The following is a 14,553-nucleotide window of genomic DNA, read 5'->3' on the forward strand; positions in this document are numbered from 1 at the left end:
TCCTTGATTAGTGTATGGAAGGTTTCAATAATACACTTCCATAGTGTGCCTAAACCAGTTCAACTGAACGACTCTTTAATTTGTATTTACTAAATTATTTAAGAAATCTGTACCCATTTTTATCCAGCAAACTAAAAAATTACACCATGAGCTGTTTATCAATTTTTTTCAAGATACAGTTAACCTGGATACTTCTGAACCTCCATTCACAACTTCTGAAAAATTGTAACATTCCACATTAGGACTGGTGGTGTTTATCAGATATCTGGAAAAGTGAACAGTAAAGTGACAGTTTTACAGATGAAAAAATATTTTGCTTATTCAAGAATAAATAAAACTGAGGAATTTCAGAGGGACCTAACAAAGTTAGGCCAGTGTCCAGAGCAATGGCAGGTGAAATTTCATTTTGACAAATACAAAATAAACTTTGGATGGAATAAAGAGAACTACTCTCACATGTTGCTGGGCTCTTAACTGAAAAAAAGATGTAGCTGTTACTTGGACATTCAATGAAAGTCTTTACTTAGTACACAGCAAAACAAAACAAACAAAAAGTATACTAAAAATAGTATAATGCAATTATGTATCAATATGATGCCTTCTCCTGAAATACTGTGTCAAATTCTGGTCACCATCTCAAAAGAGATAGCAGAAATAGAAGAGGTTCAAAAACAGGTGTGAAGTGATTAAAGGCCTGACTAGACTTCCGTGTGACACATGGTTGAAAAGACTGTGACTGTTACATTTAGAGAGGAGATAAATAAGAGGGAATATAAAAATAATAATAAATGGTATAGTGAAAGTAAATTGGGTGCTCCTGTTTACCCTGCTCCATAGTACAAGGGGAAATTTCATGACACTAAGTAGTAACAACTGTAAAACTGATTATAAACTTTTTTTACATAATTAACATGTGAAACTTTATGCTTAACATTGAGACCAAGATCCTAATTACATTCAAAGTAGGATTAGATATTTAAATTGATAATGAGAATGTTGACAGTTACAGAAAAACTAAATAAAATATAGGAAGAAAACCTCTTTTAAGACAGATATAAATCCCATGCTTCAAGCAGAATCCAATGACTAATTGATAGAGAGGCTAGGAAGAAGCCTCTCTTGTTGGCAGTTATTGAATATTTGTCTATGAAGTTTAATACACCTTTCTCTGAAGCATCCATTACTGGCCATTGTCAAAGACTGATACTGTAATAGATGGACCACTGACTTGGTATAGCGGTTTCTATGATTCCGCCCCCCCCCACCCACCCAATCCCACCAATTCTGATGTTTCCACAGGAAAAAAAAATCCCGTCTGTCTCCAAAAGTTTCAAATCTCTAATGACTTGCCTGGGGAGTCAGAAGGAATGGGGTCTCAAGGTATGAAACAAAACAAATACTGCAGGCTGATGCTTGCCAGGAGGAATAGGAGCTAGGAGGACAAGTCAAGGGCTCCCTTTGAAGCAGGAAGACAAAGGTAGCTGCTTTGGGGAAGAACATTGGAGTTTCAAAAATACACTTCCACGAGCTTTCTCTCAGCTGCTGTGCCCCATGTGGAGGTAGTGGGAGGGAAAACAAGAGCTTCCAGAACTTTTTGCCTTGATGGGGTCTGTCTAAGTATGAGCGACGGAGGACCTGGAAAGCCCTAGGCAGTATTACACTCCCAGCTGCGTTGTAGATCTCCCAGGCTGGATAGACAAACACACTAGCTCTGTTCAAGCTAGTGTGCTAAAAAGAGCAGCATGCACGTGGCGGCATGGGCTAGCCACCAAAGTACAGACCCAGGGTGGTTGGATCAGTCTTGTACTTGAGAAGCTAGGTCACACCATCTCCCATGCTACAACATTCATGTTGTTTTTTGAATCTGCTAGCTGAAGCACAGATAGCATGTGTTTGTTCAGGCTGAGAGGCTCCCAGCTGCAGTGTAGACGTATCCATGTAGACCCTATTTTACCAGCTGTAGCTGATGCTGATTGCACTGGGGAAGTAGTATCAAAGGTTGGGAGTTCTCCCAGTTACTACTCTGTAAGTCTAGGGCCAGGATCAGCAACCTCTGGCGGGTTGTGTGCCAAGGTAAGCATCCTGGCAGGCTAGTTCAGTTTGTTTACCTGCCACGTCCGCAGGTTTGGCCGATCATGGCTCCCACTGGCTGTAGTTGGCCACTCTAGGCCAACGGGGGCGGTGGGAAGCGGCGGCCAGCAGATCCCTCGGCCCTTGCTGCTTCCCTCAGCCCCCATTGGCCTGGGATGGCGAATCGCGGCCAGTGGGAGCCGCAGTTGGCCGAACCTGTGGACCCGGCAGGTAAACAAACCGGCCCAGCCCGCCAGAGTGCTTACCCTGGCAAGCCGCGTGCCAAAGGTTGCTGATCCCTGGTCTAGGGACTGTGTCTGAGTTAATACTCCCTTTCCTAACCCCAGCAATTCTGTCATGATGAGATTCCTGTGCAAAGCCCTAATGCAAACTTTTTTCCATTTGTAATCACAATCCAACCACCCAGATTTTCTAGTTAACGTTATTAAGTTTTCTGTTATCTTTGTCCTTTTAAACTAAATTGGAGTTTTACTCTGTGAATTATTTCAAGTAACTGCAGCCGAATGGTTTTGCGTGTCATTTTATTTTATCTCTTGTGAAAATGTTTTAGCAAATCACATAATTGTGACATGCTAGTAAGAGTCAGTTTTAAGCTAAACATGAAGTTTTGTCAGAGGTTAAGTAATGCCACAGAACAATGAAAGCTATTTCATTTTCCAGTGTTTGTTTCTAATTTCATGCATTAAAACGTATCCAAGATTTTATTACATTTTTACACACTGCAAATATTGCTGCATTCCAAAGTTAAAATACATGGAGAAAAGGTTGTCATTTCCTTTTATAAGAAAATAATAAAATATTAAACCTTATTAGAAGATTCACTAAAGGGTTTACAGAAGTAGACCAAATGGTATGCACGTTCAGACTTTAGAAATGCTCGCTGTTGCAACAGATTTGCAATTTATTTAAAATCAGAACTTAAATTTTATACTGACTCAATTTTTTTGTTACAGGCCAGAACTATGATGGCAGTTGGCCTGGGTGTTGCAGCTGTTGCATTTGCAGGTAACTGAACAGCCATCTGAACATGCGGTCCCAGCATGATGATGTGCCCAAAAGGGTTAATGCGGTATATAAGCAGGAGCATAAGAAGTTGGAGTAGGGAGGTTCCATATGCCACTCGTGAGCCCATTACTGGAATATTGTGTCCTGTCTTAGTGTCTACCCTTGAAGAGAGATGTAGTAAAATTGGAAAGGCTCCGAAAAGAGCTACCAGAATGGTTTGATGTCTGGAAACCCTGACCTAATGAAGTTGAATGTGTTTAGCCATCAAAGAGAATAAGAGGTGACTTCATCAGTCTACAAGTACCTACACAGAAGGAAGATACAGGATAATAGAGTGCTCTTTAATCTAGTTTACAAAGGCATAACAAGATACAGTGGCAGAGAGGTGATGCGCCTTTTTCCCACTTTGAATTTTTCTAACAAGTTTTAGCAATGAAGGTAATTAACCATAGGAACCACCAGTGTTCCCTCTAATTTTTTACATCCATGTGCAGAATGAATTTTGTTATGTGTACCAATATGGAGGTGATGTGTGACAAATCACCTTCATATTGGTGCACATAACAAAATTAATGTGGTGGGGGTAGGGCCAAAGGGTTTGGAGTGTGGGAGGGGGCTCCAGGCTGGGGAAGAGGGTTGGGATGTGGTGGGGAGGAGCGAGGTTTGTGGCTGGGATGCGAGCTGTGGGGTAGGGTCAGGGATGAGGGGTTTGGAATGTGGGAGGGGGCTCAAGGCTGTGACAGAGGGTTGGAGTGCAGACTTTTGGGTGGGGCCAGAGATGCAGGGTTTGGGGTGCAGGCTGCCCCAGGGCTGCAGTGGGAAGAGAGGACTCCCACCAGCCATCTCTCACCGCAGCAGCTCAGGGCCGGGGGAGAGGTGCCTCTCCCCGTCATGGCAGCTCCAGTGGGGCTGGGCTGGGCTGAGGGAGGGGTACCTCTTCCCTGGCTGTGGCAAGTCCTGGGCAGGTCCTCACTGGAGCTGGCGGGGAGGGGCATCTCTCCCTGCCGGGGCAGGTCCACACTGGAGGAGAGGCATCTCTCCCCGGCACAGCCTTGAGCCCCTGCGTGGGGCTTAATAGGCAGCTGTGTGGACGTGCAGCTTAGAGGGAACTTAGGGAACAATTTACCCAGGGAAGTGGTAGATTCTCCATCTCTTTAAATCAAGATATGTTAATTTGAAAGAGAGATTGTAGTTCAACCACAAATTATTGGGTTTAATTCAGGAATTACAGGTTGAAATTCTGTGGCCCATGTTATGTGGTAGGATCAGGGGTTTCTTCTGGCCTTGAAATATACAAACTGATTTCTGTTCACTTCAGGTAATCAAATCAAACCAAACCATACCATATTAACTTGATTTCTTTGTAAACCTAAGCACACACTTGCATGATTGAAGTGACCTATGTAGACATCTTGATCGTTAAGAATGAAAGCAAAATGCTATCTGGCTAAAGCATTATCTTCTTTTAAAAAAATAAATAAAATTGCATAATGATAACTAAATTTTCCTGTATATAGTAAGCAAAAAATAACAACAAAACAACAAACAAACAAAAAAACTGATCATTCGTACCATGGCTCTGATGCAATTTCTATATTGAACTTAGTAGACCTACTCCATTCTTTCCCAAAATGGAGTAGAATTTACTGACTGATGAACAGAGCTCCATCCAGTATGTTTTTTGTATTTAGAGGGGTCATGGCTATGTTGGCTCTTTAACGGTGCTGGATCAAAAAAGACTCCATTTTTCACTAAATAAAAAAAGAATGCAAAGAATTACCATTCAGTGTGATATTGCTGCAAAGTTGTATGAACACTGTAAGGAGTAAATTTGGAAACAACTTTGAGCTGTACTTATTTTGGTGAATTACATTACAAATACAAGCTATAATTGCTAATTGCAGTATTTCCTACAATTTACAAGCCAAATATCTCAGTTTATCCTAGCCAAACATATCTGAATATATTGGCCCGGGGAACAAATGTGAATCTTGCAATTCATTACTTTCTTTTTAGATAAAAATCAAACTTCTCCCTCTTAATATAAAGATTGAAAAATGCAACCTATTGCAAACTCATCAGAGAACTGTTCTGGGCCTGACTACAAAACTGACTGCTCAGGGAACATCTTGAAAAGCTGTAAAGTGCAACAGTGCTTGCCAGCAAACAAATGACATGAATAGATTAAAAATGGAGATGGCTTTGATTTTTAGACCAAAAATCCTGTACTGGTATTATACTTGCAAAATAAGTGTTTGCACAGGTACACTTAAAAAAGAAACCTTCACAGATGTTAAGTTTGATTTTTTTATTATTATTATTATATAATTGTTTTTCAGGTCGCTATGCTTTCCAGGTCTGGAAACCACTGGAACAAGTATTCACAGAAACAGCAAAGAAGATTGCAACCGCTGTAAGTTGAGGTTATTTTACCATAAATAATTTAAAATTATATTTAAAATCACAAACATGATTTAAAATTGAAGAGAAACATTTTAAGATATCTAATTAGGTTTTCCAGTGCAAGATTATCCTCAATGCTACATGCTCCAGTGCTTTATTCGGTGTAGTTTTAAATGCTTCCAGATGAATTTTTCTCAAAAGATGTTGGTGCAATATAGCGTATGAGTCTAGTTCCCTAATATGATTTTTCTAGTCTCAAAATTGTTTGCCAGAGAGTGTATAAGGAATGTAATCGTGGCCCATTTAACTATAGCAAACTTGTAGAAGGATCCAAATGACTACCCATGATCTAAGATATCACTATAAATGATGGAAAATAAAAATCTCTAGTCACTTTTCTTTCAGGCATGGCTTATTAAAACGTAAACAAATTCCTGGGGAGGTTTTTCATGGTAACATGAAAAAGAATTGAAGCCTGTTTTCTCTCTGACAGATCAGTTGTGCTTTTATCCACTGTGTCCGAGCTAACAGCTACCTGAATTTTTAACCAGATTGCCTCTTCTCCTTCATCCTGTGTTCCACAAAATGGTATGTGCATCAGTGGAATCTTTGCTGTGCACGCTCCTTAGTATCTACTCTTGGCTTCAGTGACTGTGTCCTCTCCTGGAATCTGGGCTAACAAAAGTTTCTTCCATTCCTCTCTGAGGAAGCAAAGTCCCACTAAGGGGGATATTTGTTTCAGTGAATCCCTTCAGAGGCCTCAGGATATGGACAGTTCTGTATTCTTCGCAGTGTGGAATGCTCTCCCTGTAGGGGGCATGCTGAGGTTTAATATTTAGTGCAAAGTATATGGATATTCAAGTAAAAGCAAACCTTAATCAGCACCACATCCCCTCTGTGGTGAGATCAAGGGCAACAGGATCTCTTCACCCTCCCAAGCAGAGTAGTAGGTTGTAGAATGTAAATGAACACAAAAGCAAACAGCAAGTGACCGATATTTCACACATGGTGCCATGATAATGCCACTTCTGTAGCAATGTAGATGGAGAGCAAAGGTGGATAAAACATGGAGCTTAAGAGAAAAAACAAAATTGTGGAATCTTAACTTTTGTGGGTACCATTGTAAAATAAATTCTTACTGTTCAGGTACACTGGAATTTAGGATGCGCTGCCATATGTGTAAGTGAATGTACAAAGAATAGGGCTGACTTCAGAATCCGTACACTGGCTGAGTCCAGCTGATGGGTGGACTCTTTCTTGCTCTGTAGGTCTAAAAAATGCACTTAAGTCAAAGTTCCCCCCTCCCCCAGCTTAACTACCCTTCTGTCTAGAATAATGTACTCCTCTTCTTCGAGTGTTTGTTGACGGGGATTCCAATCAGGTGTGCGCGCGTTGCGTGCACAGTTGCTGGAAATGTTCCCCCCTACAGCAGCTCCCATCGGGTTGGCTGTGGAACCCTGCTGAGTGGCGCCTTCTTGGCGCTCAATATATGACCTCGCCGATCTGCTCCCTCCTCAGTTTTGTCTTACCGCCTGTGACAGTTTTCGGAACTGCAAGTGGCTTGCTTGCAAGTTCTCCTCGCTTCCCCTAGCTTTCTAGTGTAGTTTATCTCAGTATTATATAGTTGTTCTAGCTCAGTGGTTCCCAAACTTTAACAACCTGTGAACCCCTTTCACTAAAATGTCATCTCGTGAACCCCCTCCTAAAAATGAATATTTCCAGGGATTTTCTCCTTTACCAGAGTATAAATTATAAAAGCGGTGATCTTGGAAATATAAAAATTGTTTTTATGACATGTTTATTACACACTTTATTATTAATTATTATTTATTATTACACTATGAAAACGGTAACACTCTTCCAAGATCTCACTTTCGTAGCTTGTATCACTTTGAATAAGCCTGTTATAAGACACGGCTCCTATGTTTCATCGAGGAGTATCAGATGTAAAACAACATGAAGGTATTTAAGAAGTCAACTCAGAGTTCCTCCTACACAGGCATTCAAGTCTTGAGCAGTCCAGGCGAACAACGCACTTTACAACAAAGCTTAGCTGCCTATTTAATTTTAAAAAACAACAAAATATATTCACCTCCTTTTCCATTTCTTATAAGGAGTCTTGAAGTTTAACTCTCCTCAGTGTGATAGATATGCTTGCTTTGACCTGCTTAGCTCTTGGAGGTCCAGGGGCTTTGGGCTGCTGGCCCGAGGCTGCCCAGGGTCCCTAGGGACAGCTCTGTCCACCATTAGGGAATTTTTTCCTGAGAACCCCCTGTAACATTTTGCAAACCCCAGTTTGGGAACCACTGTTCTAGTTTGATTAGTTAGTAATAGTTTCTGTTAGGAGTGGGGGGTTCCCCCTCAACCCCGACCTTTCCCCTTGGGGACCTTGGGGTATGCCTCGATCCCTGGGGTTCATACCCTGCAAGTCCTGCAACAAGCCCATGCCAACAGGCAGTGGTGCAAGTAGAAATCATTTCTTGCTGGTATTGCATTCATGGGAGGTACACAAGGAGGGGCACTTGACCTCCCATGTGACTCCTCCCCCCCCATCACCCTGGGGCCCCCATGCTCTTCCCATGCCCTCCAACACCCCCCTTTGTATATACAAACAGCAACATGCTTAACTACTCACTTTCCCCCAAAATATGTAGTATTTCAGTCTGTTTATATGGAATGTGGAATTGGATGAGGAGCCATTTCAGCGTATATATGACTTATTAAGAGAAATTTTAAGTAGAACTGTATCCTAAACTGCATTTATGGTATTGTACCCCAACATTGTATTTCAATGGGAGATTCAACTTCCTTTATAGTAACAAACTCCTGAAACTCTTAGATCTCACAAAAGTGGTCCATAATAATGCAAATAGTTCCATTGCCTTCAATGGGATGGATCAAATGATTAAGGATTTACAGGATTAGGTTCCAATTTTATAAATTGTTCTGGATGAAACGGACAATGCCTGAGGTGTTGGATCAGAAGGCACTTCTTTGAATAAAGGTGGGCAGATGTGGGATAAGACTTAGCTCTGTTGCTAAGATGAGGAACATATTTTCAGCAAAGTTTTTGGCAGGCTCTTGACTGATTTAAGGCTGTCGGTGTCCAGCATTATAATCTTCACTTATAGTTCTCTGACCTACAAAGTTGGAAAATGAGGCATTTGTTTTCTTTGTTTTGCTGCTCCAGTTCCCGTTAACAAAATGCATGTTAGACTAGTTTGGCTGCAAAGAAGAATTCTAGGTACACTGAGGACAACACCTGATTCCCATCAGGCTGCAGAACTGGGCTGACATCAGAATCCAGATGTCCTCTGGTCAGTGCAAGCAGAGACATTTCTCTAATGATTTGAACTTGATGCGATGCAGTATGGATGTCATGGATAATTCAGACCAATGGGGAGAAACAGAATCCAAAACATTATTTAAACACCTTCCGTCACCCCCACTTCTCCCCTCTTGAGGACTCCTGACCAGTGTAACAGAACAATACGTAAGCTAACAAACTTAAACAAAGTGCAGGCCCCTCCCCCTCCCCCCCTCCCCCGGTCCCACTCTCCAGCACTGCAGAAGAGGCATGCCAAGCAGGGTAGAGGGGGATGCCCTGTGAGACCCTGCTGTGCAGTCTTGGTCAATGGGGCACGTCCCAGAGAGGGACACCTGGCCCCAAGACCCTTGGAGTTGGCACCGGGAACTTCAGACCCGCAAGGAGTAGCATTGAGCCTGGGGCCGATGGATTTTCCAGTTCATATGGTGGAGGAGTTGGGGCTACCATCTATTCTGAACACCTTTGAGGCTGCACGGGACCTCATTGCCATGTTAGCATTCTATATCAAGTGCACAAAGCCGTTCAGGAGGTCGAACCAGCTTTTGTGGCTGTGGCAGACCGCTTGAAAGGACTTCCGGTCTCATCTCAAAGATTATCTTCCTGGATCACAGCCTGTATCCGTACATGTTATGAGCTGGAAAAGGTCCCAGCCCCACCTCTTAAGGCTCATTCCACAAGGGCACAGGCTTCATCAGCTGCGTACTCCTGGCCCAGGTACCGATTCAAGAAATCGGCAGGGCAGCTACTTGTTCCTTGGTGCATATGTTCACCTCTCACTGTGCCATCACACAGCACTCTAGAGATGATCCAGCTTTCAGCACAACGATGCTCTAATCAGTGATTCCTTAACTCCGACCCCACCTCTGGGGTAAAGCTTGGAAGTCACCCAATTGGAATCGACGTGAACAAGCACTCGAAGAAGAAAAAATGATTACTCACCTTCTTGTAACTTGTTCTTCGAGATGTGTTGTTGATGTCCATTCCAATACCCATCCTCCTACCCCTCTGTTGGAGTAGCCAGCAAGAAGTAACTGGGGAGGGGCCAGGTCGGCAGGGTCATAAATTGAGCACCATGAAGGCGCCACTCTAGGGGGCTCCACAGCCGACCCGACAGGAGCTACTGGGCGAATAATTTTCGGCAACCATGCACACGGCGCGTGCACACCCATTTGAAATGAACGTGAAAAACACATCTCGAAGAACAACAGTTACAAGAAGGTGAGTAACTTTTTTTTTTTTTCCTCCCTTCAAATTCCTTCTTTAAATCTTTCTTTTGGCTAGCTTTGCAAGGATGGTCTCCAGTGCAGTTTCTTTCTTCTGACTTGTCCTACTCTGTTTGCAAACTTAAAAATTTCAAGCATCATACTCAGCATCTTTCACATGTTCAGTGTTTACTTGTTATAATCTTCATCCCTCTGTTCTCTTCCTTGTTTGCTATTATTTCCTCTGTGTGTCTTATTTAGATTTTGTTTTCCAGGACAGGAACAATATCTTTGTTTTTCTGGAAGTGCATTGTAAATTTATGGTCCAGTATGTGTATTAAAAAATGTCCAACAGTCAGCCAACATTTTTTGGCATTTCTGTTTTACAAGTATCTTCCTCGAGTATCTGTGTTGGGATATGTTTTCCCAGAATGTATCAATTTAATTATTTTCTGCTTGTGACTCAGAAGATGTGGGCAAAGCAGAACAAAACTGATATTTCCATCTTCCAGCTGTGGAAGGAGAGAGCATATTAGGATACCCTTTCCCTAGGATCCTGCAGAATCCCCTGCTGCCCAAACTCCTTTGTGCTCTATCTGTATAGTTTTTGTGAAGAAGGATTCAAAGCTAGAGAACATAATAAATAAGATTGCTTTCTGGACGGTGTTGACAACTGAACTAGTAGCTATCACAGCAATCATTACTTCTACTCATGCTGCTGGAGTAAACATTTAATAGTAGCATAGTTGTCTATGGTTAATGTTATCACAGGAGAGACTAACAGGACACATGGAAATTTTGGGACCCGTAGGTATAGGCTATAGGTCCCTATGGTTCACCTCAGGCTCGGTATAATCAGAGACCTCACCCAAATCCTAATTTATTTATGTTTGCAACAATTCCTAGTTAATTACATTCACAGATAGAGTAAACAACATATTGATTTTCTTCCAGATCACTAACTGAACCCATGCTGAGTGGTCATTTAAAATGCCTGTAATCCTGTATGTTGTGTTTCTCACCTATTTTTTTTGTAAGCAAAAAGCATGAATAGTCAACAATTCTGGTAATCTTTTAATTAAGATTAGTAACTGAAATATATTGAAATTTACTCTGAATCACTACTTCCCATTTAACTGTAACTTAGGTAGTTAAGTATATGTACATAAGTGAAAATACTACTAAAGTCCAGCCTTTAGGTTTCTACTGTAATATCTTATTTCAGTGAAAGGATTAGAGGAAATATTTGGGGGTTTTGTTGTGGTTTTTTGTTGTTTTTATATTTTATTTTTCATTTTGTTGTTTGGTTTTTTTTAGGAGATTTAAGTGTTTACATCACCTACCATCTCCTGTAATGCGGCTTTTCCAGAGAAACACGTCTTTTCCAATTAACTTAGCTTTTCAAAGTGTCATTTGCCACTGATGTCACTAGTGCTGCTTACACTGTTCTGCAAATTCTGTGTTGACATGAGCCTGTCATCACCAAAAAGAGGGAAACATTAATTAGTCATTGGTTTGCATTACTGAGGTAGATATTACCATTATTATAACTTCAGTCACTTTTAAAGTAAGAAATAAATGAAAAAGAGGTATTTTAATGGCACTCCCTTGCTGAATTGTTGATACATATGAAGACTGAGCTATAACAATAGTAATTCTAAGATAAAATGAATGTCCATGGCCCTCAGTACCCACAGTCATGGAAATTCCCTATTCCACAATGAATGTATTGCCTCTTTAGCAAACATGGGGTACTACAATAGTTAGTTTAAAATTCTCTCCTTTCCAGTCGGAGTTTGGGATTCTACTCAGTCAGCCTATCGTGTGACTGTCAGAGTTTAGGAATAAGATGGGGGGGATCGCATCTTCTGTGGTTCATAGAACTCAAGTCAGCCCTTCTAACACAATGTATAAAGTAAAGATGGTGAATAGTCTGGGAAGAGGAAATCAGTGTTGGGATTTGCAACATGTACAGTATTACAGTGGTACCAGAGTGCCACTGTAGCTTGTATCATGACATCTTTTTAATGGTTGATCTTTCTAAGTTCCCTAAAATGGACTTGCTTAGTTGGATTTCTTTGAAATTTGGCATACTTCAGGAGGATGCATGGTAGAGTTAGTGAGCCAAATTTTGAGGGCTTGGCTACACTGGAGAGTTGCAGCGCTGGTGGTGGGTTTACAGTGCTGCAACTTAGTAACTGTCCACACCTGCAAGGCACATCCAGCACTGCAACTCCCTGGCTGCAGCACTGGCTGTACACCTGGTCTGCTTGGGGTGTAACGATTGCAGCACTGGTGATGCAGCGCTGCTCATCAAGTGTGGCCACCAAAAGCGCTGTTATTGGCCTCCAGGGTATTAGGAGGTATCCTGGAATGCCTGCTCACAACAAACCGGAAGAATGGCTGAACTCCGAGCTCCCCCGAGCTGCTTATCTAAAAAACTAACACAGCTCCTGTTGGCTCGATCGAACGGAGGCAGGCAGGGGAATTGCTTTGGAAGGTTGACAGCTGTTTGCTTGAACAGCACATGGCGGGGGGGGGGGGATAGGGAGTCCGTGTTGAGCAGCTGCTTATGTGGTCTGAAGGCTATTTAGGAATGCATAATTCGCATTTAGTGAATAAAAGAGGGGTGGGGGAAGGGCTCGAAACTTTTAAATTGATTGCAGGTTGGTGCTGTGTATCTTCCAGTCCTTAGAACTTGCAAGGCAGGGAGCTGACACAGTGTCACCTCCAAAAATCCACTCTCTCTGTCTCCCCCACGCTCTCTGTCACACTCCACCCCATCCCCCTCTTTTGAAAAGCACGTTGCAGCCACTTGAACGCTGGCATAGCTGCCCATAATGCACCACTCCCAACAGTGCTGCAAATGTGGCCACACTGCAGCGCTGGTAGCTATCAGTGTGGCCACACTGCAGCGCTTTCCCTACACAGCTGTACGAAGACAGCTGTAACTCTCAGCGCTGTACAACTGTAAGTGTAGCCATACCCTGAGTCATTTGAGCATGGGTCATTTCCAGACAGAGAAGCCCTGAAAAATGCTGCATGTTTGTTTTGTTTTCTCAGAGCTAGAGATCAAACTTTTGATGATGTGATGTGGGTGAAAATGGTTTCAAGCTGACAAGATTTACGCAAGGTAGTGCAGGCACTCATTAAATCATTTTTACACTGTGAATGTGCCAATACAGAAAAACAGTTAGTGGGTTTCCATTCCTGTCATTTTGCATGCTTTAAAGCTCAATTCTTATAAGTGCTGTGAAGTCTGAATGGTGAATTGGATTGCTTTGAAATTCGATGTGCCTTGTGAGGGTGCCAGGGCAGGGTTAGTGATCCAAATTTAGAGTCATTTGACCCATGGGTTCCTGAGTTACAGTCCTCGCCAAAAAAATAGTTTCCTTCTGCTGCCTTGTTCTGCTTCACTGAGAAGTATTGATGACTAGATGGATCACAGACCTCCTTATGGCTGTGAATTGATCCTTCCATTAACATAACCAAGGATAAGTTCCTCATTTCCCTCCCCTCTATCATCCTATCCCAGTGACAAAAGGAGTTTTGGATTGAGTGGCTATAGGTTGGCTACAATTTGAGTCATGGGTAGTAATTTCATTTTGGTGGGTGGGTTGTGTAATCAAAGTATTTAAGGAAAGAAGATTGGACATGTGAATGCTTCCTGGGAAGGGAGGTGTATTGAGGAGTGGAGGAATATGATGAGAGGGGTTGGGGCTGAAGTGAAGAGAGCAGGGTTATTGGAAGGGGCATGAATAGGGAGGGGTGATAGAGAAGGGGAAGAGGCTGGGGGCTGAGGTGAGGGAAGTGTGGCACTCCACACTCTGCCAATGCACTCCCAACTAATGCATGCCACAGCTCTACCATTGCCCACAAACCACCCTGCACCTCCCAAAGCCTTTGGGGAAAATTTAGAGATGTCAGTTCTACCTGAGAGGGAAGGGGTAATTAGGGAGCAGAGAAGTGGAGGAAAGGAGGAGAGGGGTTTCGAGCTGCAATGAGGTGAAAGGAGACGGGGACAAATGGAGGTTGGTGGTAGAGGAAGGAGGCTTGGGGATTAGAGTAGGAGAGGTGGGATAGTGGGAAGGGGGACAATGGGTCGAATGGCAGGAGGACTGGAGAAGAATAGAGGCAGGAATTCTTCCTTCCCATGTATGTACCCAGATATGGGGGGCCTTTTCCCCTTTAGGGAGTCCTGAGCCTCTCTCCCTGCCCTCCTCATGTGAGCCGGGGTCTGGAGCTTTGCCCCTCTGGGAGTGTCTGAGCCCTTCTGGCTGCCCCTGCTAGGATCTGCGAGACAGCCAGGATCTTCTCTATGGTGCCATAAGTACTCCTAGTTCTTAGAGCTATCGTTTCAGGTTGTATTAATCTCCATGAGGTGTTCTCATTCAGCTGAAAACACCTTATTGAGATGAATTGACCACTTCATACATTTCAGAGCCTCCTGTGCTACAGATGGATGGGCACGGAGCCTTTTCCATCCATTGTCTGTCTAGCCTTCCAGTTTAAAGGACGTTTAGA

At 42.7% G+C, this 14,553-nt stretch overlaps 1 protein-coding gene across 1 annotated transcript in view; it reads left to right on the forward strand.

Annotated features, from left to right (window-relative positions):
- Positions 1-14,553, forward strand: part of DNAJC15 (DnaJ heat shock protein family (Hsp40) member C15) — a 50,542-nt gene that overhangs the window by 14,375 nt on the left and 21,614 nt on the right. The window contains exons 2-3 of the mRNA XM_050951956.1: positions 3,045-3,096; positions 5,436-5,509. Coding sequence (XP_050807913.1) covers positions 3,045-3,096; positions 5,436-5,509 — 126 coding nt within the window. The remainder of the gene's footprint in view (positions 1-3,044; positions 3,097-5,435; positions 5,510-14,553) is intronic.

This window comes from Gopherus flavomarginatus, chromosome 1, assembly GCF_025201925.1.
Source record: "Gopherus flavomarginatus isolate rGopFla2 chromosome 1, rGopFla2.mat.asm, whole genome shotgun sequence".
In the NCBI taxonomy this organism is placed as follows: domain Eukaryota; kingdom Metazoa; phylum Chordata; order Testudines; family Testudinidae; genus Gopherus; species Gopherus flavomarginatus.